This window comes from Tursiops truncatus, chromosome 3, assembly GCF_011762595.2.
Source record: "Tursiops truncatus isolate mTurTru1 chromosome 3, mTurTru1.mat.Y, whole genome shotgun sequence".
NCBI classification, from domain to species: Eukaryota; Metazoa; Chordata; class Mammalia; order Artiodactyla; family Delphinidae; genus Tursiops; species Tursiops truncatus.
The window spans coordinates 44,083,189-44,109,370 of record NC_047036.1 but is presented as its reverse complement, the minus strand read 5'-3'; the positions used below and the strand labels follow the sequence as shown (position 1 = coordinate 44,109,370).

The 26,182-nt window shown below is 38.0% G+C and overlaps 1 protein-coding gene across 3 annotated transcripts in view; it reads right to left on the bottom strand.

Moving 5' to 3' along the window:
• Window positions 1-26,182, bottom strand: part of GPBP1 (GC-rich promoter binding protein 1) — a 71,425-nt gene that overhangs the window by 21,489 nt on the left and 23,754 nt on the right. The window contains exons 1-6 of one of the 3 annotated variants that reach the window (XM_019930026.3): window positions 17,074-17,617; window positions 16,077-16,196; window positions 3,987-4,110; window positions 3,627-3,850; window positions 1,821-1,887; window positions 693-752 (exon numbers count right to left, since the gene is read on the bottom strand). In XM_019930026.3, the coding sequence (XP_019785585.1) occupies window positions 693-752; window positions 1,821-1,887; window positions 3,627-3,850; window positions 3,987-4,110; window positions 16,077-16,139 (538 nt within the window). In that variant the 5' untranslated portion in view covers window positions 16,140-16,196; window positions 17,074-17,617. Of the gene's footprint in view, window positions 1-692; window positions 753-1,820; window positions 1,888-3,626; window positions 3,851-3,986; window positions 4,111-16,076; window positions 16,197-17,073; window positions 17,618-26,182 lie in introns of those variants that run through there. The other 2 variants (XM_033852879.2, XM_033852880.2) reach the window with 2 other exon arrangements.

Sequence of the window (26,182 nt, the reverse complement as noted above, 5' to 3'; positions counted from 1 at the left end):
GTGGTTGCTTTTTAATACATATTACATTTCCGTTATTAAATTTTGACTTACCTGGAAGGAAGTAGCACTAGAAAAGTTCTACTGAAGTCCTTCCTAAAATTCTCTCATGTCTTCCTCAGGAACATAGCTATTTTAAATGTTGCAATGGGGAAAACAATATTTGGGAACCCAGGGGGTAAAGTAAGAAAGGAATAGTGAAGTGTGATACAATGAAAGTTTCATTGTATTCCTATGGGAAGTACTGGGAATTTAACAATTAATCAAGCCACAATTAACCATTTTCTTTTTTCTAATGCAGACACACTTTTTAGTTTACCTAAGACACAGTAAAGAGTACATCATCCTTTTAAACATCTTTTCAACTAGTGCCCAAAATCCTTTGACCAACCCTGAAACAGGAGAACCAAAATCTTTATATTAATACATTTTATTCTCAATATTTTCAAAGATGTATTTGCCTTTAAATCATTTCTAAAATTATTATATTAACCAAGGATCAGTACCAATAGTATCGATAGGTAGTTTTATATGACAAATGCTCACTAACATTCTTGATTTTTTATTTACTTTCATTTTAATCAAATCCAAATTATTCCTAATTTCTTAGAGATTTTATTTAACACCTTCCAGGTGGTTCTATATTCTTATGCAATCAGCTGTTCCCAGAAAAACTGAATAATAAGGAAACATACCTAAGAGAGGAGCTTGGGAGATTTTTTTGGTTGGGTATGTGTGTGTCTGGGCGTGTAGGCCTGGGGAGAGTGGCAGAAATACTAATTTGCAATACAGAAAAAACAATGCCATTCACATGGTTCTAACAAAAGTGTCTGACCACCCCCACCCCCACCCGCAAGAAGCCCTTAAATTGGGAGATCAAAAGAAACAAAATAATTCCCCCAGCGTATCACCCCATAAATACAATAAAGAACAGCACAGGAAGTGGCAAAGTTTAAAATAATGCCTTTACTGTTAGGACTAGTATGCTGTCATAAGCCACAATCCTTTTGTTTTGTTAAGTTGTTGATTTTCAACAGAAAACACAAATGAACATGTGTACAAGTTCCAAAGTGGACACATCACCTCTGAATTTGGTATCAAATAATTAAATTTATTTTTCAGATATCAAATCTTCATATTTTAAGTTTTTTCCATTATTTTAAACTTCACTTGAATCTCTAAAAACTAACTAAGTTGTACTATATGTGCAGTTTAATCTTCTGTAAGATGCTATCAAATTAAACTCTCAGCAGTTTTAAAGAAAAGGGAGTTATTACCAGAAAAACTCATTAAGATCTGACAATCAAAAAGGCAAATAATTTCAAACAGACTAGTTCGGTAGGCAAAATTTATACAATTATTTTTTAATACTGTCTATGTATAACCATTTTCATAAGTAAAAAAATTAATTTTTTATATCATACTATGATTGATTAAAAGTACTTATCTTTCCAGTTAAGTTTTCAACTTTGAAAAACTACAAATTAAGTTAAACTAAATTTTTTTGTTTCGTTAGATTATCAGGCTGCTCTCAAAATGACTTTAATTCATTACATTAACTTACGACCATTTTTTTCAAAATGCATATTTGAGTGTACTTAATGGTACTAACGTGTAAATCAACTATCCAAATCAAGATCTTCTCCTATCTGCAATATCTTGGTTTTTAAAAGGTAAGTGCTACCTTTTTTGTAGCTTAGCACATCAAAAACAGGTATTTAAAAGAGAAAGTTTAATTCTAGCCTATTTATTTTAAACAACACAAAAGTGAAACCTAAAAATAACATTTTATATCCCTCAAAGATAGATCAAGAATTACTTACCCCATACACCTGCAGCTAAAGATTTATTCTGGTTTGGTTCTCTCTCATACTCAGGATTTAAAGATGGCTGAAAAAAAGTTGGAATAAAAAGAATACAATAAATGTTTAAACGCTCACGTATAAGAAAAAAATCCTTTTAAAAGTAATCTCAGGGACTTCCCTGGTAGTCCAGTGGCTAAGACTCCATGCTCCCAATGCAGGGGCCCAGGGTTCGATCCCTGGTCAGGGAACTAGATCCCACATGCTGCAACTAAAGATCCCGTGTGCCGCCACTAAGACACGGCGCAGAGAAATAAATAAGGATTTTTAAACTAAAATAATAAATAAAAGTAATCTCAAAACTATACGGAAAAATCTGACATAATATAATGAACTCTTAACTACTAAACACTAATTATTCATAAATCTTACTTTCTGCTTATTCTGCTAACAATTAAAATGGTTACTATCTACACTCACTCCAAGTCGAAGAAAACAAAGGAAGGGTCTTTAAATATTCTCCTCATCCTCAACTACGTGAGGAAAAAGTATGAATTTTTTTAAAAAAAAAGCAAATGCTAAGAGAATGTAGTCTTTGCATCAATATGAGAAATCATCCTTTCTTAGCATAAGGTCAAGAGCAGGGAAGAGGAAAATCAGACAATTAATTCCTCAACTCTTCTGTTAGGTTTGCATCACTGAATGTTTAGTTAAACATGCAATTTTCAAAGCAAAGTACAAATTTATATTTCAAAAAGTGATGCTCAGGGTATTAAAAAGAAAACTGAGGTGAAACACAATTGAGCTATTTGTAATGTGGTGGATAGACCTAGAGTCTGTCATACAGAGTGAAATTAAGTCAGAAAGAGAAGGACAAATACCATACGCTAACCATATATATGGAATTTAAGAGAAAAAAAATGTCATGAAGAACCTAGGGGTAAGACAGGAATAAAGACACAGAGCTACTGGAGAACGGACTTGAGGATATGGGGAGTGGGAAGGGTAAGCTGTGACAAAGCGAGAGAGAGGCATGGACATATATACACTACCAAACGTAAGGTAGATAGCTAGTGGGAAGCAGCCGCATAGCACAGGGAGATCAGCTGGGTGCTTTGTGACCGCCTAGAGGGGTGGGATAGGGAGGGTGGGAGGGAGGGAGGGAGACGCAAGAGGGAAGAGATATGGGAACATATGTATAACTGATTCACTTTGTTATAAAGCAGAAATTAACACACCATTGTAAAGCAATTATACCCCAATAAAGATGTTAAAAAAAAGAAAGAAAACTGAGGTGAGCACTGAATGTGTACTCTAACGCTAATCTTATTAGATGTTTACTCTCTAGAAAAGGGAAATTGTTTAAACTGCTATGAAGAATAAAATGACATAAATTTAACCAAAGTTTTAAAAAACCACACGGTGAGACACAGGAATATAAGTAGGAGGGAAGAAGGAAGAAGACTGGGGAAGGGGAGAGTTATGTACAAAAAGCCTCACAAAATGTAAGGATTAAAAATAATTGAGGGACTTCCCTAGCAGTCCAGTGATTAGGACTCCGAGCTCCCAATGCAGGGGGTCTGGGTTTGATCCCTGGTCAGGGAACTAGAGCCTGCATGCCGCAACTAAAGATCTCACGTGCTGCAACTTAGACCCGGTGCAGCCAAATAAATAAATAAATATTTTATAAATAAATAAGTAAATAATTGAACCTGTCAAGTGTGATCTCTGTAGAAAATGAGCTGTGCTGATAAAATCTGAGAGAGACTTGATGCTTACATAGCACTTACAGAAACCTCATTTGTATTAAAATTATAAGAAACTTACAAAATCCTCAGCCTCAAACTGTTTGCGTTCTCTCTTGTCTTCTTTCCTCCCCGTTTCACTGTCAGGTATGCTGTTTTCATGTAGGCCCTGGCTTTTTCCAGAATGAAAAATACTGCTACGAGAACGGGAACTTCCACCATGGTATCCCCCTCGATGATTTATGTTTTCAGTACCATTTCTTCCATGTGTACGCCATCCATTTTTTTCTTTCCTTCCAAAGTTACCTTTATTTAATAATGGTAAAGTATTATAAATTCAAAGAAGATGGTTATGCTTAAAGATTTAATCACAATCAAAACATTCTTATAAGAATGTGAAGAAAATTATTCTTAAAGTCTACTGTTCCTTAGCAAATTTTACCTCCATTAGGACGTCCAATTCCAGAATCAAAGCCATCTGAAGAGTTGTGTCGTCGACGATTCACATCATAACGATTTTCTGTCCATGAAAAGTTTTCAGAATGCTTTTCAAAATTCAGTGACGACTGAAACAGATTATAAGCATACAGGTAAACATACATATACAACTTAACTATAACTTGAAAAACTAGTAATACTCTGGTTTAATTTATTTCCAAGAATTTTAAATGGTTAAGAAGAACATTTTATAGTTATTTTCAATGTGTTTGGTAACTGGTAACTTATAAGATGAGTTCCATTGTTGATCTATTTTTTTCTACCTAACAGAAACAAGAGCACCATTCTGAGCTCAACAACTATATTTATCCAAAAACTTTAAAGGTAAAAGACCACTGTAAGGAAATCAAAGCAAATAAAGTACCCTTCTTTTGTAACAAAATGTAATATTGTGTATCACACACTATTTGATTTAAATAGCTCAAGGTTTTCTTCAACATCAGAAAATTATGGCAAATGAAGCTAGTTCTATTTTAAGTTCTGTAGATTTATTTCCAAACTCCTCTTCTCCAAAGCAAATGTTTTAAGAAAAAGTTATCAAAGGAAGAATGCGTAAAAATGATTTTAAAGAATTAGAAATGTATAAAAACTCACAACAATTCATAAAGGTTGCTGTTTTTCCCCAATATTAATCCACTAATCTGATAAAATCACAATCAGAACTCCAGAACTTTTTTGTTTTAATGCCCTGACCATTCCTCTGGATTGTACTAATATTACAATTCTCTCCAGAACAAAGAGTAGGGTTCCTCAGTTACAATACAAACCCACTGCACATACCCATTTCATCCAACATGGCTGCTGTGGGACTTAACTGGTGCAAGTTCCCCTACTGCCCCTGGCTTCATCCTCATGCTGCTTCTGTGCATGGAAGGTAAAGCCTTTGATTATCTGTCTTCTGCCAGCATCCATGAAACAACAGTAACAGGCTAGCTTGCTAAGCTTTTAAGTAGGGTAAAAACCCAAGCCCTTCACAGACCCTAACAGTTTTGGTGATGAGGATGTCACGCTCTCAGAGTTAAAACCTTCTGGAAAAAGAAAAACAAGGGTATGGTCTATTGGGCCAGACTGGGGCATAGGAGAAGACTCTCCAGGATCTGGCAGCAATTGCTCTCACCCAAGTGATGGGTGGAAGTAAGGGTCCCTCACTGTTTAGCAACCAAGTGGCAAGGGGCAGGACCGAAACAAGGTGTCCGTACAGTGCTCTGATTGTTGCAAATCTCCTCTGAGTAGAAGGAAGGGATGTATTGTCATGAGATGGAGTCCCACCTGAAAGGCAATATGGCTGTGGCAGCCGAAGTCAAGAGGTCTCCAAAGCGGAACAGCAATGAATATAGAGAGTTTTGGAAAGACTGAAAACATTAGAAGTAAGTTTTTTAAGGCTGAACTGCTGCTACTACTGGAAACAAAGAAAAGGCAGAGTGGAAGTATTCTGTGCTCTTCGTACTCCCTGATCCCTTCCTTCCCCACACCAAACTCGGCTGCTTTAACAAGAAAGTCAACTGTGCAAGAACTTAAGGAAAGAAAGAGACAAACTCTTTTAGTTCTGTTGCACACAGGTACCCAAGACACCATCCTAACCACTCCCATGGAGGGGAGACAGTACTAAGCATAAGAGTGGCTGAAAGTTTTCAGTATGGGGCAAGCCATGGCAGTATGGCACATGGGGGCATGAAAGGTCCCAGCATGAGTGTTGCTGGGGCCAGGAGGTACACAAGAGAGAAGGCAACACCAATCCTGGCTTCAGAAGCCAGAATAGCAAAAGCCTCCAAGCCACCCATGCAATTCCCAAAGGGGTAGTCTTTCTCTCCACCCTGTACTTTCCCACATTCCAAGCTAAAGAAATCATGTAATCTCCTGAAAGCTTAGACTGTAACTCTGATATGCATGTACTAAACTCCTTAGTCTGTGTCCCCATAGTGGGAAAAGGCACCCCACTGCCCCAATGTGGCCAATAGTTTGGAAAAAAACTCAGCAGGAGAGAGAAATTAAAAGCAATCTTGCAGGGCTTCCCTGGTGGCGCAGTTGTTGAGGGTCCACCTGCCGATGCAGGGGACACGGGTTCATGCCCTGGTCCGGGAAGATCCCACATGCCACGGAGCGGCTGGGCCCGTGAGCCATGGTTGCTGAGCCTGTGCGTCCAGAGCCTGGGCTCTGCAACGGGAGAGGCCACAACAGTGAGAGGCCTGCGTACCGGGGGGAAAAAAAAAAAAAGGCAATCTTGCAGGTGGGGCTATTAGGCCAACTCAATGTACTGTTGTGTTTTACAGATAGTGCTAATGTTACATGCTTGTACTGAAAATGCTCAAGATTCTCCCATTCAGGAAACGTCGCAGGTTGACAGGTGATTCCCATCCCCTTCCAAGTGGTCTAATAAAAAGCACAGCTCCCAGAAGGAAAGAAAAGAAAATCAGATTATGTGGCTGAAGACCTGACGGCTCTGGAGTATTCAGAGAGGCTATTTCCCAGTACCACAGTGCCATCTGCCTGACACACGCACGAAGTACTCTCCTTTTTAAAATGGAATGCAGGGACTTTCCTGGTGGCCTAGTGGTTAGGATTCCAGGCTTTCACTGCCGTGGCCCAGGTTCAATGTTCAACCCCTGGTCGGAGAACTAAGATCCCAGAAGCTGCACAGCCAAAAGAAAAAAAAGAAAAAGTGGCTCTTGCCCGAATGCTGAGCTCTTATTGAAAGCAAACAACTCAAACTAAAGACTCACCAATAAAGTGGTACACCAATAAAGAGCCCAAGAGGGCTCCTGACAAAATGGAAATCGTGAGTTCAACAGCACAGCTGGCCTAGCCCTAGAAGTGGCAACTACACTTTGGAGTAAACTTTATTCCTCCGCCTGTCACCTGTAACAAGCCACTATTTCAATAAGGCTCTCAAATCAGAAAAGTTCCCTTAAACGCCTGAGCCTGGCTCACTGATGCTTCAACCAAGTTAAAAGATGATGGTGCACACAGAAGCCATCCAGCCCCAACAACTCTGGAAAACCAAATGGGTTAAGTGCTAATCAGCTACACAGAATAAAATAAAAGCTACGACCCTCGCCTTAGATAATATTCTTAAGGACAAGACATTTTATATTTTTCTAACTCTTGGTCTGTTGCCAATGGCCTAGTCATCTTGTCTGTCACCTGAAAAACTATAGACTAGCAGATTAAAAACATCTCTTCGGGGTCACCCACTGTGGGAAATTGCAGCTGTTGCTGAAGCAATCTGAGTCACTCATGTCGATACAGTAAAGCTTGCTGTCTGATGAGAGTGAATGGCACTGAGAACGACTGAAATTACAATGCTGATCAAGTCTTTGGCATACCACCTAGATCCATCATCACATCAGACATGAAACACACCCACTATCATAGACTGGCTACAAAATAAAGGACTTTATCTTTCTGATGCAGAAGCCACCACTGCATGCCAACTTGTGACTCCTGCCAAAAGTTGGTCCGTTTGTCTCACTGTGAAGAAGACCGTATCACATGAGAACTACATCAAACCTTTGAATACTTCATGGAGCTCTCAATGGAGTCTCACTACCACTGAAACTTTTTCAGGCTACACTGTTACTGCTGCAGTCTGATGGGCTAACTCTGGTCACACTACTGTGGCTCTTGAAATTAATTCATGTAATGTTTTTGGCATATTCCAGACCACTAACAGTCCACTAACAGTACATCTTCTGTCAAAAAGGTCATCCCTGCAATGAGCCAATATTCAAAGTACTCAATGAACATTCTATATTCCCTAGCCACAAGTACTAACAAGCATTTTAACACATCCCTCATCTCTTCTCACATCTTAGTAAGACAGTCTGGTCAATGAATGCAGCATAGCCAAAAAAGGATCATCTCCTCTTAGCCACTTCCTGGGTAATAATCAGGATGAAATAAGTGGTGAGTTATGAGATTATACAGACCTATATTAAAAATTCAAGATTCTGCCCGGATTATCTTGACATGATGTTTCTTTCTTTCCCCTAAGAACAACTGCAGGCCAGGCCACCCCTCAGGCTGATGGCCAACCAAAAAGGAATTCAAACAATCTGGTTCGGCCACCTGGATTCTCTTGTTGAACTGGCATGGTCCTACACATACAATGACCATTTGCTTGTGTACACTTCTCACCAAGTCCCCACTACAGTGTCCAATGTAGACCAAGGTGAGGGCGAGACACCTTTATAATGGGTCTCTGAAAATCATTTTAAAATGCCCCTCTCCCAGTCACGTCCAGTTCCTCTAGATAAAAAAATCTGGGTGCAGGCTTTCCTGGTGGCACAGTGGTTGAGAGTCCGCCTGCCGATGCAGGCGACGCGGGTTCGTGCCCCGGTCCGGGAAGATCCCACATGCCGTGGAGCGGCTGGGCCCGTGAGCCATGGCCACTGAGCCTGGGCGTCCGGAGCCTGTGCTCCGCAGCAGGAGAGGTCACAACAGTGAGAGGCCCGCGTACCGCAAAAAAAAAAAAAAAAAAAAAAAAAAAATATGATAACCTTGCCATGGGCCAAATATTCAAAGTACTCAATGGACATTCCATATTCCCTACCTGTACAACCTGTTTCATTCTGACTAATAAAAATTCATACGATTCTCTTAACACTTAAGTGGTCTTAGGTTATGTCATGTATGGCAACTGAGGTTGCAACTAATGATGACACTGTCCATGTTTCTTAACCAAACCAGTGAAATAGTAATCCAAATCAAGTTTAACAACAAATTGGAATGATCTGTGTCCCTTTGGACAAAATGGAGTGATCTGTGTCCCTCTGGGTGGTATGTTTGTAAAAGGGCAGGGGGGGTGGGGAGGATAAGCCACAGAATGTCTTCTATTGAGGATAAGTGTTGCTTTTTGGCCCACCTTATTGCCCCTATAACTGTAGGTAATAACACCAAACCTAAGGTCAGTTTCCCTTGAGTGGATTTGGGGGGTGGGGGGCGCATGCTACGCAGCATGCAGGATCTTAGTTCCCTGACTGGGGATGGAACCTGCACCCCCCACAGTGGAAGCGTGGAGTCTTACCTTAACCACTGGACTCCCTCCCTTGAATGGATTTTAATGGATATAACAGAGTGGTCTTAGACCATATACTGGTTGGCTGAAATAAATCATTTACTGGTCCCCCCCCCCCCAAGTTATTCACAATTGGCTAAATCCTGGTCTCACTCACTGTGCTGTTTGGGACACTGGTAGTAGCCTTCATTAAATGCTGTGTAAAACAAATTAAATGGATTTGGTTCTAGCCTCTGTTTGTCAGATTAATCAGAGTAGCTGATTGAGTACAACCATGTGAAAATTCAAGTTTGGCCAAAAACATGTATGGCTGATGAGTGGACTATTGGGACAGGCAACCCATCATAGGCCCTTAGCATCCCTGCATGTTCTTATTGTATGCCAAGAATGCAACGCCTTGACAGCTCTTTGTATGGCTCATTTCTCAGGGTTATGTTCTCAGAGAACATTGAGGAACAGGTAACGTCCTACTCTGAGACAAAGAGCAGGCTTATTATAAATGCGGTAGATTTCCCTCTCAGTGCAAGAACAGCATCCACCTGGGCCCCCTCCATGTCAACTCCCAGAGTTTTTAAGGGACATGAAGAACCAGTGCCACAATCATGCTGTACTGCTTGTTGTGCTAAGAGTAATAAAGCTCTCTGGGACTTCCCTGGTAGCGCAGCGGTTAAGAATACGCCTACCGAGCTTCCCTGGTGGCGCAGTGGTTGAGAGTCCGCCTGCCAATGCAGGGGACACGGGTTCGTGCCCCGGTCCGGGAAGATCCCACATGCCGCGGAGCGGCTGGGCCCGTGAGCCATGGCTGCTGAGCCTGCGCATCCGGAGCCTGTGCTCTGCAATGGGAGAGGCCACAACAGTGAGAGGTCCACGTACCGCCAAAAAAAAAAAAAAAAAAAAAAGAATACGCCTACCAATGCAGGGGACGTGGGTTCGAGCCCTGGTCCAGGAAGACTCCACATGCCACGGAGTAACTAAGCCTGTGTGCCACAACTACTGAGCCTGCACTCTAGAGTCTGCGAGCCATAACTACTGAGCCTGCACTCTAGAGCCCACGAGCCACAACTACTGAAGTTGTGGCACTATACGCACCTAGAGCCCATACTCCGCAACAAGAAAAGCCACCGCAACAAGAAGCCCGCACACCACAACGAAGAGTAGGCCCCACTCGCAACAACTACAGAAAGCCCAAGCGTGGCAACGAAGACCCAATGCAACCAAAAATAAATAAATTAATATAAATAAATTAAAAATAAAGCTCTTTGTCTCTGACCCGGAAGTCTCATGTCTTTTGCCAGCATCCATGAAACAGTAACAGGCTACCTTGTTATAGTTACCTTGAAAGTAGGATAAAATTTCAGACCCTTCACAGACTCTGACATATAGCCAGCACAATAAAATATGAATAAGAAACACAAATAAGAGGACTGAAAATGCAGAGAGAAAACTGATATTATTTGTGAATGAACCTTTTTCCACATTAAAAAATCCAAAAGACATTAGAGTAAAAACTACTGAAGTTTGCTAGAAACAATACTAACACAAGAGACAATATATCTGCAACAAAGACAATATGAAAGCTTTTTAAAACAGCATTTAAAATAGCAACAAGTACTATAAAGTACTTGAACATATATCTAGTGAAATACATGGGAGACAAAAAAAGAACTATGTGACTTTACTTAAAACATTAAAGATCACACACACACACACACACACACTTCCAAAACCAATCCCCCCCCAAAAGGCAACCCAAAAGAAAACAAAGGTTGTGAACAAGCAATTCAAAGAAATATAAGCCAATATCCAAGAAACAGTGAAAATACATTTCACAACAAAGATTGGCAAAAATGTTAACTGATAATCTAACAAAGTTTTGGCAAGAATACAAAGTAAAGACAATAGTTATGCACAGCATACAGGGGTATATATCTGCATACCACATGGAAGAGGAATTTAGCAATATAGAACTAAATTCCGGCAATTTTTCTTTTAACTATAGGTTAGAGCCTTGCTATTCAAAGTGTGGTCCACAGACAAGCAGAATCAACAGCATTTTAAGACTGTTAGGACTAGGACCCCATTAGAGACCTACTGAAATTAGAATCTGCATTTTAACAAAATTCCCAGGTTATTTTCATAGGCATTAATGTTTGAGAAGCAGAGGCCAAAAGAATTCTTATCCAGGACTTCCCTGGTGGCACAGTGGTTAAGAATCCACCTGCCAATGCAGGGGACACGGGTTCAAGCCCTGGTCCAGGAAGATCCCACATGCTGTGGAGCAACTAAGCCCGTGCACCGCAACTACTGAGCCTGCGAGTCACAACTACTGAAGCCCGCGCGCCTAGAGCCCATGCTCCGCAACAAGAGAAGCCACCAGAGAAGTCCATGCACTGAAACAGAGTAGCCCTCGCTCGACAACTAGGGAAAGCCCGTGCACAGCAATGAAGAGCCAATGCAACAAACAAACAAAAGAATTCTCATCCATGTATACAAGGAGACAGTACATGAATAGTCAATACAGTTCTCTCTAAAGTAGCCTAAAAATATAAATAATCTCAAATTAATGAGACAAATGAAATGTGATACAGAGGCACAAAACAGAATACTGTACAGAGTTTTAAGATAATTACGGCATATCTGCAGATATCAACAGGGGAAAAAAATCTCAAAGATATAATGAATATAAAAACAAGGTGTAGACATAAATGATAATCATTTATATAAATGTTTTAAACATACAGAATAATACTATTTATTGATATTCACATACTTAGTAATAATATAAGAACATGCATCGAGAATACCTCTGGGGAAAAAATGAAGACAGAAAAAGGACTGTGACGAAGCATACAGCAGACTTCAATTGTTTATTTCTAGAAGAGATACAGAACTAACATGACAAAATGTTAAGATGTGACTCTTGGGATGGTTAAGTGTTCGTTTAATTATTCTTTATGCTTCTTTGCATGTTTAAATATTTTACTAGAACCATCCACATGGTTCTTTTAGAATTATCAAGACAAACACACTGGAGGGAAATATCTGCAGAATATATAGCAAACAAACCCCTCAATATGAAAAGAGCTATCACAAATAAATCACTAAGAAATAAATTACATGAATAAGCAAGTTCTTAGAAACAGTTCCTAACACAAAAATATGCTCAACCATAATAATGCAAATCGAAACAATGAAGTGCCATTTTTTATCCAATTTCACAAAGATGAGAAAAATGGAAAAACATCCAGTGTTGCCAAAACTGAAAAAACTGGTCCCCCCTTATAAAATTTTTATAGGATTATAAGTTGGTACAACCTTTTTGGAGAGCAATTAGGCACTATCTACCAAAATGTATAAATCTTCCAATTTGCTGATTCTGCTGCTAGGAATTTCCCCTACAAATATATAATCAAGAGATGCCCAGGCATTCCTGCGGCTTAATCCATTAATAAGTAACCAATTCATCTCTGTAAATTCACCCAATAGAAGATTACAGTTGACAGTTGAACAATACAGGGGGTTGGGGTACCGACCCTCTGTGCAGTCAAAAATCCATGTATAACTTTACAGTCGGCCCTCTGTATCCACAGATCACACAGTACTACAGTACATATTTATTGGAAAAAAATCCACATACATGAACACAAATAAGTCAAACCATATTGTTCCAGGGTCAACTGTACATAGCCACTAAAGAGTTAGATACCCATGTACTAAGTATAGAAATATACTGGAGATGCTATCCTTGAAGGAAAAAAAAAAAAAAGCAATTTCATTTGTTTATCCAAACCAGGATAAAAATATATTCTGGTGTATGCATAAAAACGTCCTGGTATTTCACTTCTAAAAATTGGTCTACTTAATAATCAAGAAAAGAAAGTTATTAAGCTGATTAATCTTTAAAGTGAGGCACACATGGGCTCCTATCCTAATTCTAGCATTTTGGGTCAGGTTACTTATCTCGCTCAACCTCAGTTTCCTCATATGTAAGTCGGGGGAAGAAAACAGTACTTTACCTCTTATGATTTTTTTAGCCTTCTTATAAAGTGTTTTACACAGTGATTGGTATGCAGTAATGACTCAAGAAACACTAGTTATTACATTTTAAATCTTTTTCTGAATTCTTTTTCAAAATATAGCACAATTTTCTGATTCTCAGAATACCTAAATCAAAAGTTAACAGAAACTACATAGTAAACAAGAAGTTTCAATGAACTCAACTACAAGTCTGACTACATTTTCTCATCCTCTCACCCTCATCCTAAAGCACACATTTTCAAGGCAAACCAACACTGCTTACATTATTGAAGGAAAGTAATTACAATGTTACTTTTCAAACTGCAGGTCAGGGCCCATTATAAAGGACATGAAATTAGTAGCAATTTGCATTTTTTATTGGAATAAAAAAGACCAAAAGAGAAAGAAGAACACAGGTAAATGACTTTTGTTTTAGATATATCAATGTGCATTTAAAAACATTATGTAAAATTTCTTACTGGGTCCCAATCAACTGTTCAAAAGCCAATGCCCCACTTCATAGACATAAACAACCACATGCAGTTTAAAATTTCACCACATGATGGGGCTAAACTTCTGCATACCTCAGAAAACTGCTCAGGTGCAGTGCTGAAAACACTGCTACCCTTAACTCAAGTGCTCCTATCATTCCTTCAAATAACAAAGAAAAGACTTAACACTGAATTGAGGCGGGGTGGTGGTGGGATGAATTGGGAGATTGGGATTGACATATATACAGTAATATGTATAAAATAGATAAGTAATAAGAACCTGCTGTATAAAAAAAATAAAATAAAATTCAGAAAAAAAACCCGCTAAGTTGAAATAGAGAACCCAACAGTAATTTAAGTCTATTCTATTTATTCAAGATAAGACTAAAAGGGCTCTGGCAGAAAACAAGAGGTTAATTATAACTGAGAATCCATGAATAGTGATTTTGAGCGATACATACAGTATAAGAAGTCATTACTAAAAGTGTATACTTGTTTGTGTTCGTCAAAACCACTTTGGGTAAGGTCTAAGGAGATAGTTTCAAATACTGCTAGTTAAGAGTTCAAACTGATACTACTTTCTGCAGGCAATTTAAAATAAATTAGAATAATTGATCATTTAGAACAGGCAATCCCAAGTCTCAAAATCATCATCTTCATTCATGATCTATATAGCCAGATCAAGAGTCTGGGTCTAGAAAGCAATAAGGATTCAAGAGTCTAGTTCTAGGGCTTCTCTGGTGGCACAGTGGTTAAGAATCCGCCTGCCAACGCAGGGGACACGGGTTCAAGCCCTGGTCTGGGAAGATCCCACATGCCGCGGAGCAACTAAGCCCATGCACCACAACTACTGAGCATGCACTCTAGAGCCCCTGAGCCACAACTACTGAGCCCATGTGCCACAACCACTGAGCCCATGCGCCTGGAGCCCCTGCTCTGAAACAAGAGAAGCCACCACAATGAGAAGCCCACGCACCACAATGAAGAGTAGCTCCCGCTCGCAACAACTAGAGAAAGCCCGCGTGCAGCAACTAAGACCCAACGCAGCCATAAATAAATAAATAAAACAGGCAAAGTACATAAATAGACATAAAAAAAATGAAAACAAGTTTTATACTCATTTCAGAGAAAACGAACTAAAGAGAAAAAGGAAACAAAGTGAGGAGCAAGAAACTCGTATGTATCCAGGCTCTGAAGTAGGCCTGGAAAAAAATGAACCCAGGAAAAGCATAACTGAGAGCAGCCTGGGGGGTTGGGGGTGGACACAAACAACAGCAGCAACAGCGAAGCAAATTCCAGAGACCTAAACAGAAGAGGAAAGGGGGCAGAGTCTGTAACTAAGAAGTGATCTCAGTTACTTCTCAGTAATAGTCTACATTTCCTAACAACTATGATCCATTTTATGTCTATAAATGAAATGTTCAATCATTTTATGAAATTCCAAAATGAGTCCTATGGAAATATTACAGAATAGAAAATGCATCCTAGATTCTAGTCTAGGCTCACACTAATTACATGAAAACAGGCCAATTAACCTTCCAGAGAACCATCTGTATAAAATAAAGTCAGTTCACATGATCATTAAAAGCCATCTTCAAACTTTAAAATTCCCCTGTCTAGGAGAATTTTCTCTCTCCAATGCAGCTTTTTCAATATATTATGATCTGACAGGTCCTTACTGGGGAACAACTTTCCAAATTGTAAAACTGTTCCTATAAGAGCTGTTTCAGTAAACTCTTCTATAAGAACTGCCTGTACCCCCAAAAGGTCCTAGATGAATGCCTTAGCATGGCAGAGCTTGATTAACAGGCAAGCAGATGATCAAGACCCCCTCTTGATTCCTTTGCACTATGGAAAAAACAAAGTGGAAGACAGCTTTTGAGCCAGACAGATTGATTCTAATCAATTTCAAGGTCCCTCTTAGCATGCCTTGTAAGTGGATGACAATTTCAATGTCAAGCAAGTCTTATACAAACTATGTTCTGTTTTGGTTATGTAAAATGAACATTTTTAAATTAGTGAGTCACCTTATATGTAACAACACTGCAAAGTTCTCAAAACTTCTAAAATTTGAGTAATATGCCATTCACAGTCTCATTTATTTGAAAAAGAAGTCTTCTGGTTATAAGAAATGACTTCAAAAACTTCTGATTTTTTAAAAAAACATTATCTATAGGAAAGTAAGTAAAGCAAGTTATCAGAAGAATAGTATAGGAAAAGGTAAGATGCAAAAGTAATGTGCAATGTACTTACCTGGTTTGAATTTTAAAATGCAGAGCTTTCAAAAGACAACTTTTCAAGTAAATGGTTTAGTATGTTGATGGTATATTGAAAATTGACTTCTTAAATAATAAAAACCAACAGATTAAATATAAAATAACTTAGAAAGTAATATAAAAAGTATTTTACGACAAAAACATTAAGCTTTAGTTTAACTACATCTGTGTAGAACATGAACTAAACAGAGGCAGACAGAAAGACAAAAAGAAAAGAGAGATGCAAGAAAAAATACCTTTGTTGATGATGGTGGGGTAGGAAAATTAAGCCAGGCTGGAGCAAAGTCATGCTGCGCCATTTAGGTCCAGTCTCTCCAACTCAGCGAAACAAGGCTTCAACACCTCATGGCAAGTCCCTGTCGTATAAAAATAGAAGGTATTAGATCTATACAGCTCCTGGCCAAAATTATCTTCTTATACGTCCTTTAAATTACAATGATCTGACTACTACAAGATTTCAATTATAATTCAATTCTAGAAAAGGCAAAAATATAGTGACAGAAACTAGATCAGCAGAGTGCAGGTGAAGGGCCTGGGGAGAACGGAAATGACTACAAAGGGAAGGAAGAAGTTTTCAAGGGTAATTGAGTATTTATCCTAATTGTGGTGATGATTGTACAAACTATACACTTGTTAAAACTCATCAAATTGTGTACTTAAAACTGGATAATTTTATTATAAACTATCTCAATGACGCTTATTTTTTTAAATTACAATAGTCTTATCACAAATAGATGAGTTATCAAGTGTCTCCTGATGTGACACAACAGGATGTATGCAGCACTATCTATGTACACAGCACAAGTTATTCTTGCCGCCAACCCTTACAGAATCTGAAATCTGATTTAACTAACAATTTGCAGGAAATTCAACATAGAGAAACAAATTAAAGGACAAATGAAGGAAGTAATCCACCAAATGCAGATCACACGATGAGTCAAATGATCTGGTTTCTTCAACAAATAAACAGCTTTCACAGGCAGAGCAATCAAATACAACATGTGGCCCTTATATAAATCCTTACTCAACCAAGTTTAAAAAGTGAAAATTATGAGTCAAAAATCTGAACATGAGCTGAATATTAAATGACTTTAAGAAATTACTAATCACTTTAGATGTGATGACTGTTAGTGCAATGCTGGTACAGTAGACCCTTAAAGAACAAGGTTTAGAACTGTGAGGGTCCACTTATACATGGATTTTTCTTTTTTTTTTTTTCCACTAAATACATACTGTAGCACTTCACGACCTGAGGTTGGCTGGATCCAAGGATGTGGAGCATCGGGTGTGGAGGGCCAACTGTAAAGATTTTCTGACTTTTCAAGTCAGACTTTTCAACTGCATGGATGGACAGCACCCCAACCCCCACCCTGCTCAAGGGTCATCTGTAATAAAAGGACATATACAGAAGTCTTTGCAATTAAATCAACACATCTGGAATTTGCTTCTTTAAAAAAAAAGGGACTGTGAAAACGGGTGTCACTGAAACAAGGTTGTCCATATGTTTATAAATGTTAGTAGAAGTAGGTGTATAGTCTCTCTACTTACACATATGCTTGAAAATTTCCATAATTAAAAGGTTTTTTAAAATTACAATCATCACAATGGGTATCCACTGCTCTTGCATTCTAAACTTAACTTTTTGGAAGCCTCTCTCAATTGCATCAATAAAAATTTCAAGTTGCCAGCACAATCTAAACACAGTAAACTCAGTTTTTTAAAATGAGGGAGAAGCCAACTGGGCAACTGTACTCATTTCAATATAGAGTTTACATATTAGTCAATGAAGAAATCAAATTTTCTGAACATTAATGTCTAAGTTTACTAATAGATGTTTCATATTTACAACTACATAATAATCTCAAAAGTGGAACTTTAAAAAGCAAAATGATCAATACCATTGTTAGTCTTCCTTTTTCAAAATTCTTTCAAATATAAGTAAGTGCCATGGCAGAATTTGTCATACCAATTTCCTAAAATACTTTAAAAATTGTCAAGATACTACAGGAACATTCTACTTCTACCCCAAACTGTACTGGTTCATTACAAGAAAGGTTAAGGAAAAAAAAAACAAAAAAAACAGAAAAAAAAAACCCTGATACAATTTACCAATATCAATAAAACACTTATGAAACAAATGCAATATTTTAAGACTGTACCTAAATCAAAATGAACTACACAAAAATTTGGACATTTTGAGCTCTAATTCTACCACCACCATACATTATATTTTAAAGTCTTCTGAAATAAAAATGAAAACTCAAGTGTTTTAGGATATAAAAAATTTTTATTATCTATTTTGACATGAAGCTAAATACTGTTTTGAGGTGTCTGTGATAGGATGTTACTTGTCCAACAACTTTTTAGAAAATTTTTGTTGGAAACTCTTAAAATTATAGGTCCAATAACTCAATGAGAATGAAAAATTATTTTTATAGCTTGTTCCAAATAAAAATTCACAAAAACTCCAAAGGACCTAAATAAAATAAACAATAATTTAAAGCTTTTTCATTTTATACAGGGTCTCATCCCAAATGATGGTTAAATAAGAAGTTATATTCTAAAACTTATCCCTAGGAGGCAAACTACTACTACTGTCTCTATTTCTGCAATGTCTTTATGAATTCTAATTTAAATCGAGTTCTTACAGAATAAAGCATGGATAGCTAATGGCATAGGTTTTCCTGTTCTGAAAAAAGGTAAAGAGCAATACTAGCTAATACGAGGACATTTATACAAGTGTGTGAAAGGATCAGGATATGCTATCCCCAAAATATGCCACTTTGACATAAGAAAAATTTTGAGCTGAAGGCATGTGAGTTCCTGAAATCCCTTACCTACCTCAAAGCAGAGCCTCCCAAAAGAATTTATTAATCCCGTCCCCTGGAGTAACTCTAATCTTCTCCTTTTGGGAAACAAACAAACAAAATCCAGCACCACCATACCCAGACATTGCCACAAACCCCTAAGGACCCAGTTATCTATCTCTTCTCAAAAGTCATTTGCTTTTTCTATTAAGTATCCTTTTTCCCTGTGAAGTTAGGTATAGAGATCCCAAATTCTACTCATCTCTTTGAGTTACTCATCTCTAAGTACTGCCAGGTGTGAGGACACGCTAATAAACCTCTGTTTGTTTTCTCTTGTTAATCTGTCTTTCCTCAGTCTAATTTACAGGGCCCCAGCCAGAGAACCTAGGAAGGTAGAAAAGAAATTTTACCCCCTACACATATAAAAGCAAATTAACGTTTAAAAGCTCCACCCTATCCATTTTCTTTTTTTTTCCTTTGAATTTTATTTTTTATACAGCAGGTTCTTATCAGTTATCTATTTTATACACATTAGTGTATATATGTCAATCCCAATCTCCCAATTCATCCCACCACCACCATCCCCGCCTCTTTCCCCCTCCATTTTCTTTTAACTATGCTTTATGCCATCTGATTTCATTCCATCTTCCTCTCCCTGTATGTTATAGGCTGAACTGTGTCCATTCCCCAGTCCCCCTGCCCAAAATTTCATCATGTTGAAACCTAACATACCTCAGAATGTAGAAAGAAAGAAGGAAAGAGGGAGGGAGGGAAAAATGCTGCCAGTATGAAAATCCTAATTTCTCATCTCACCCAATTTACAACTTGTTCACCACTGACAATAAAAATCCACCAGGGGAACACTGGTTCTGAAATAACCCAAATCGAAACTCTATACGTTCTAAGTGTACATGCCTGACTTTTTAAAAAAAAAAAAAAAAAAAAAAAAAAGACCACTAACTACTTAGAAGTCCCAAATACAGTTCTTTGAATTGAAAACTAATATACTTTGGCAAGAAATACACAAATAGATGGGACTTTCCTATTTCTGGTAATGTTTTACTTCTGAATCCACAAAAATTTGTGCCAAAGAATGAGCATCAAACTTACATCTTTATAACGGTTTATATTTCAGATAAATAAGCTTTAAAAGTCACGAAGCCTATCAAAAACACCCCAAATCAACCAATGGCTAAAGCATTCTAACTAGAGGCAGAATACAGATTACTGTTAAAAAAAGAACATGGGGGGACTTCTCTGGTGGTCCAGTGGTTAAGAATCTGCCTTCCAATGCAGGGGACTCGGGTTTGATCCCTGGTTGTGGAACTAAGATCCCACATGCTGCGGGGCAACTAAGCCCACACACCGCAACTACTGAGCCTGTACCAGAACTAGAGAGCCCACATGCCACAACAAAAGATCCCACATGCCACAACTAAGACCTGACGCAGCCAAAAATAAATAAATATTTTTTAAAAAAAGAAAAATAGAACATGGGCTTCAGAGTCCAACAGGCCTGGATTCAAATCAGCTCAACCAGTTACTAGGCTGAGTCTCAGTTTCCTCTCTTCATTAAAATTAAGATAACTACTGCTTACTTACCTTATAAAATTCATCCTGAAACCTGTTAAAGTTATTTAAAAAAGAAAAAAGAAAAAAAACTAGTACCCTTCACCACCATAATGGTTTTATAACAATCCTTGAGTAAGGTTAAGTTTTTCCATCATTAAACAGCTAACATTCCTTCATTAGGAAGGCAAGAACCAGAAGACCACTATGCATAGTCATCTTTAGTTCTCTTATTGGTAAACCTGTGGAATACTCCTTTAGTAAGCTTAGTTTAATACATTAACAGATTTCCTTTAAAAAGTAGTCTTCTTCCCAATTCAGGCCTAAAGCCATTATACAGGGCAGAGCAAAGGAGCCAAGGGTCTAAAACTAAGTGTTAGAGCCATAGTAGGGATGAGAGGGTATCAACACATGGAACTGGCCCAGCACAGGACGTCAGCATCAAAGCAGAGCAACAAAGGACATCCATGAAGGGACAACCAGGGATGGGGCAGTGAGCCCAAAAAGAGTGAGGAAGGCATCCATGCAGTAGAAAGGAAGCAGCTAGAATAAGGAGTTATAAGACTAAGCAGGGAGAGAAGGGTATCCACATGGAAGTGGCAGCTGGGGCTACAATAAAGAATTGGTTATATACAAGGAAAACGATCAAATAAATATATTTAGAATGATGAAAGCTAATAAGTTTCATACTGTTAAAGACAGTAACTAATAATGGAAAGGATGAAAACTAGAGTGAATGATGTGTTGTTGTATGATTAACACAAGTCACATATTAATAAAATACTAATATTCATATATATCATAAAGATAAATATTTCTGGTTTTGTGTGTGTGTGTGTGTGTGTGTGTGTGTGTGTGTGTGTATGTGTGTGTATCCCTCCTCTCCCCCAGCTCTGCCCACTGAACGGGCCAGGCCTGAGCATAGTGACACTCCAATAGCAGTAAGCATACTTAACATCCAGGTCTTGTCTCCTAAAAACCATTTTCCAATAAAAGAAACCAGGGCTTTTTTGAGAAATGAACAGCTGATTCCAGGGCTAGGAAAAGATGACAAAGTAAGTTTGGAATATTTTGTTGTAGCAAAAACCAAGGAAGTGTCCAAATAATGACTGGGAAATATCAAAAGGACACAGAAACCAGCTTGAGTGAGCTCCCCACTGGTCAAATCAGGGACAATTTGAGCATTAAAAATGAGAAAATATATGGGAAGGACATCAACACAAATGGTGAAATACAGAACTCCAAGAGCCTACCCCTCCACACAAACACCAAAAAATCAAGCAAAATCTGTCAGAACCAACTTTATCAGAACTCTGAAAAAGTCAAAGGTTTACAACAATCAGGGCAGCGCTGAATCAAGAAAATGGAAACTTTAAAATGATAGTAAAGCTTTATGGCATTTTCACTTGCCCTTGACCCACATCTTCTCTGTGGCACAATGGAGGTTTTGAAGACCCAGTGTAGGGCTCTGGTCTCTGGTTCCAGAGTGAGCAGAGTAGACCTTATTCTCACAGAATTACGTTTGTCTGTGTAAACCTGTCTGGGGTCTACGTGAGGACCGAGAGGCACTTGCCTTTGTTTTGCCTAACAGGGAAGGAAAATGTGTCAAGCAGAGAGCAATCCTCCAAAACACTGTAAGGCAAATGAAGAGCCCCCTGCCAAGGACAGAGGTTTACAATTCAGTGAACAATAGCACACCCAAAGCCTGGGAGAAAAGGCTGAGAGGGAATTGGGTGGAGGGTGGGGGAGAGTTATGGCATTGCAACAAACTCCCTCATGCCCTATAAGGGAAATGAGAAAACCACACCAACGCTCAGAGCAAGATGCATGCTCAGAAAAAAAAACACCTGAGAAGGTCCTAAGCTTTCACCCCTGGCTGATCATTAGGTTCAGCAAAACCAGTACATGAAGGCTAAGACAGTTATAAACAGTGTGTAAAGAAATGCCCTAACACAGATCCAATAAGAAAAAAGTGGGAGAGTTCTTATTTTTTTCCTTTCCCTTTATTTTTATTCCCTTTTGGCTCCAGGCATGCATCTGCAACAAAACACTAGCTGACAAGGTAAAGATGGCTCTTGTTTGAAGAGCTCGGAGAACAGCAGTATCCGTGGACAGCTGAAATAAAACTGCTATTGTATTGCACTGAAACTACTTTTTGTAACCACTGAACCTTTAGTAAAGCCTTACTAAAGGCTGCAACCTGTCTCAGATGTGTTGTGAGCGCCAAGATGGTTTCTGGCTTGGCCCATGTGTGAAGGATTTGCAACCTTGAGACAAGATACTATATTGACCCTGATAACTTTTATATTTTGTTCATCATGGATTTTTTGCATTAATTTAAATTTCATTAAAATGTTATTTATCTCAAACAACAACAAAACACTAGGTGATCGCAATCTAAGGGACAGAGACTTCAGAAACTAACCAACACAAAGAATACAGACTTTCAGAAATAGTTTAGAAAAGTCACTAAATGAACACAAAACCAAACCCACAGCAAGCAACCCCCAAGGATAGGGAGAAAAAACATTTGATTCCTAAAGTCTCCAAATTACAATATTCAAAATGTTCGATTTTCTAACAAAAATTACAAAGCGTGCAAAGAATAAAGTATGGCCCACTGTGGGGGGGGGGGGGACGTGGAGGGGAGGTTGTGATATTAGCAGACACTGTCCCTGATGATGAACAGACATCAATTGTCTTAAATACAAAGAGCTAAAGGAAACCAGAACAATGTCTCAACAAATAGAATATCAATAAAGCGACAGGAATTACAGCAAAGAACCAAACAAATTCTGGAGCCAAAAAGTACAATAACTGAAATGAAAATTTCACTAGAGAGTTTCAACAGCAGATCTGAGCCAGCAGAAAGAAGAATCAGAAAACTTGAAGAGGTCAATTAAAATTATCAGTCTAAGGAGCTGGAAGAAAAAAAAGAAAACTGAACAAAGCCGAAAAGACCTGTGGGACACCATCAAGCATACCAACATACACATAATGAAAGTTTCAGAAGCAGAGAAAAGGAGGGGGTAGAAAGAGTCTCTGAAGAAATAATGCCTAAACACTTATCAAATTAACTAAAGACACAGAATATACATATCCAAGAAGCTAACCAAACTCCAAGAAAGATAAACACAAAAAGATTCACACCAAGACACATAACCAAACTGTCAAAAGCAGAGAATCTGCAAAGCAGGGAGCCAAAGGCCAAAGCCAACTGGTGGCATAAAAGGGATCCTCGAGCTTCCCTGGTGGCGCAGTGGTTGAGAGTCCGCCTGCCGATACAGGGTACACGGGTTCGTGCCCCGGTCCGGGAAGATCCCACATGCCACGGAGCGGCTGGGCCCCTGAGCCACGGCCGCTAAGCCTGTGCGTCCGGAGCCTGTGCTCCGCAATGGGAGAGGCCACAACAGTGAGAGGCCCGTGTACCGCAAAAAAAAAAAAAAAAGGGATCCTCAATCAATAATAGGCCACATTGTAATGAACAAAGACCTACTATATATAGCACAGGGAACTATACTCAATATTTTGTAATAACCTATAAGGGAAAGAATCTGAAAAGGGATATTTATATGTATGTATACTGAATAACTATGCTGTACACCTGAAACTAACATGACACTGTATATCAACTGTACTTCAATTTTTTTTAATTTTTAAATAATAATAATATGCCACATTAACAAAATGAATGAAAAATACCATATGATCATCTCAGCTGCTGCAGACAGGCACTGGACACAATCTAACAACCTTTCATGATAAAAACACTCAACCTGATAAAGAACATCTATGAAAAAACCAGAGCTAACATCATACTCAACACAACTTGTGTATGTATTCAATGGAAAAAGACACATTCTGTTAGGATTAACCATGAAAACATGCTAAGAAAAAGAAGCCAGACACATCCAGAAGCCAGATCACATGTTGCAAAACCCCTGTTTTTATGAAATATCCAGGATAGACAAATCCATAGAGACAAGAAGCAGAGACAACCAGGGACTGTTGGGAGGGAGGAACGAATGGGCACTGGTTGCTAGATGGATACAGATTTTTCTTTTGGGGTGATGAAAATGTTCTGGAACTTGGTGAAGCTGGTGGTTTCACATCATTGTGAATGTACTAAATGTCAGTGAATTATACGTTTTAAAATGGTCAATTTCATGTAATGTGACTTTTGCCTCAATAAAAATAAATAAAAGTGCTGTATTACAACCCCTTGAATAAACCATGAATCCAGAGAGATGAATACATACACTGAAAAATTTTAGGAGGAAGAGGTTATTTATACAATTTCTAAGAACCTCAAAAAAGAAAAGTTACTACAGTTTTGCAGTGAAATGGCCTGGCAAATAGCCTGGGAAATCCTTAATCAACAGATCAAAGTGAATCATCAGTAACAGAACAAACTGAAATTGCGTGCCAATGAGCAAAACAGAGCACCACTTCACTTTTATAATATTCTAACCAAAGATAAAGAAGCACAGCCTGTCTCAACAGGAGAAAAGCTAACCTTAGAGACATTACATGTACTAAAACAACTGGCCCATAATCTTCAAGAATCACGTTATACAAGTCAAGAAAAATCATTTTTTAAAAATGATGACGCTGTAACATGTTTATTCTATAATTTTATGAGTCATGTTTTTAACTTTTGAAAAGTATACTTAGACATTTTATTCCATTCAGTTTTGTTTGCTTCACTACTGCAATACCATTAATAAAATTTTATTAATATTTAGTAAGCACTAGGTAATTTCCAGACTTCCCTAATAAAAAGCAAGAGGCCCCTCCCCTATGGAGTCTGATTCAACAGGTCTTAAGCAAGGCCTAGAATTCTGTTCTTAAGCACTTAAAGTAATGATAATCAGGAAAAGATGGTAAATACTGTAATAAATATTTACCAAGAAGAAACAAAATCCTTGCCTGTGGAACATGACCTCTAAAGGAAGCAAAATAATCTATTACTTTACTATTTTTTTCCAGGTTTGGTCATGACACAGTGTCCAATATCTTCTGTTATCAAACTCAAAATTACAGATTACACACTCAAATATAAAACAGCATTAGCAAATTTCACAAGAAATCTAGACTACTAGAAATTTCCATCCTTTAAGAAGTTTCATATTATTAATGCTTGCTTTAACCTGGAATTTTGTTAGACCCCCTATCCCCCTCAGCTTATCTCATTAAGTTGTTCAGAAACTTTCTATGCTTTACTTACATGAAAAAAAAAATCATAAAAAAAAGAAGAGGAATGTTATGAGAATTGTTATTACTTGTTAAATTGCTACATATGAAAACTGCTACTTTCACCCCTACAAAAAAGAATTTTATTTAAGGAGAAAAACACATTACTGGAAACAGCATGCTTTCAATTCTCAAGTTTTTAGGTATAATACACAAAATGTAACTGAAATACTCCAAAACTTATAATGAGCTGACCTAATTTTCATATAAAATGCACCACTACAAAAAAATAAGCCTTACTCTATAAACAAATTTTTACTCACTGAGCTTCTCTTTCCCTAACAAAACTAAACAGTTTAAGTCACCCCTGAATAAGATTTTTTTTAAAGGTTGGTAAAGGTAAACTTTAATTCAGAATTATACTGCAAACAATATGGACTAAATGGCATAAAATTTAATTCAAATCAACTCATTTACTAAACAGCCAATGTAAGCAAAAACAAGTACTAAACACTGAATATCAAGGGCAGTTTTGCTTCTAACAGCTAACAAGTTAACAACTGGAAAACAAGGTTGCTGCCTCAACTCCTTTATCAGAAAAGGTATAAGCAAATTATTTATCTGAAGTATTTAACCATCAGAAAAGTGCCAACATTATCAGGGTTCAAACAGAGTAAACATATACACTTAAAAATATATATATGCTGGGATCAGCTTAGATATGTTCTCTGAAAAGTGGGCAGAATCAGAAGAGATAAATAATTTACCGCTAA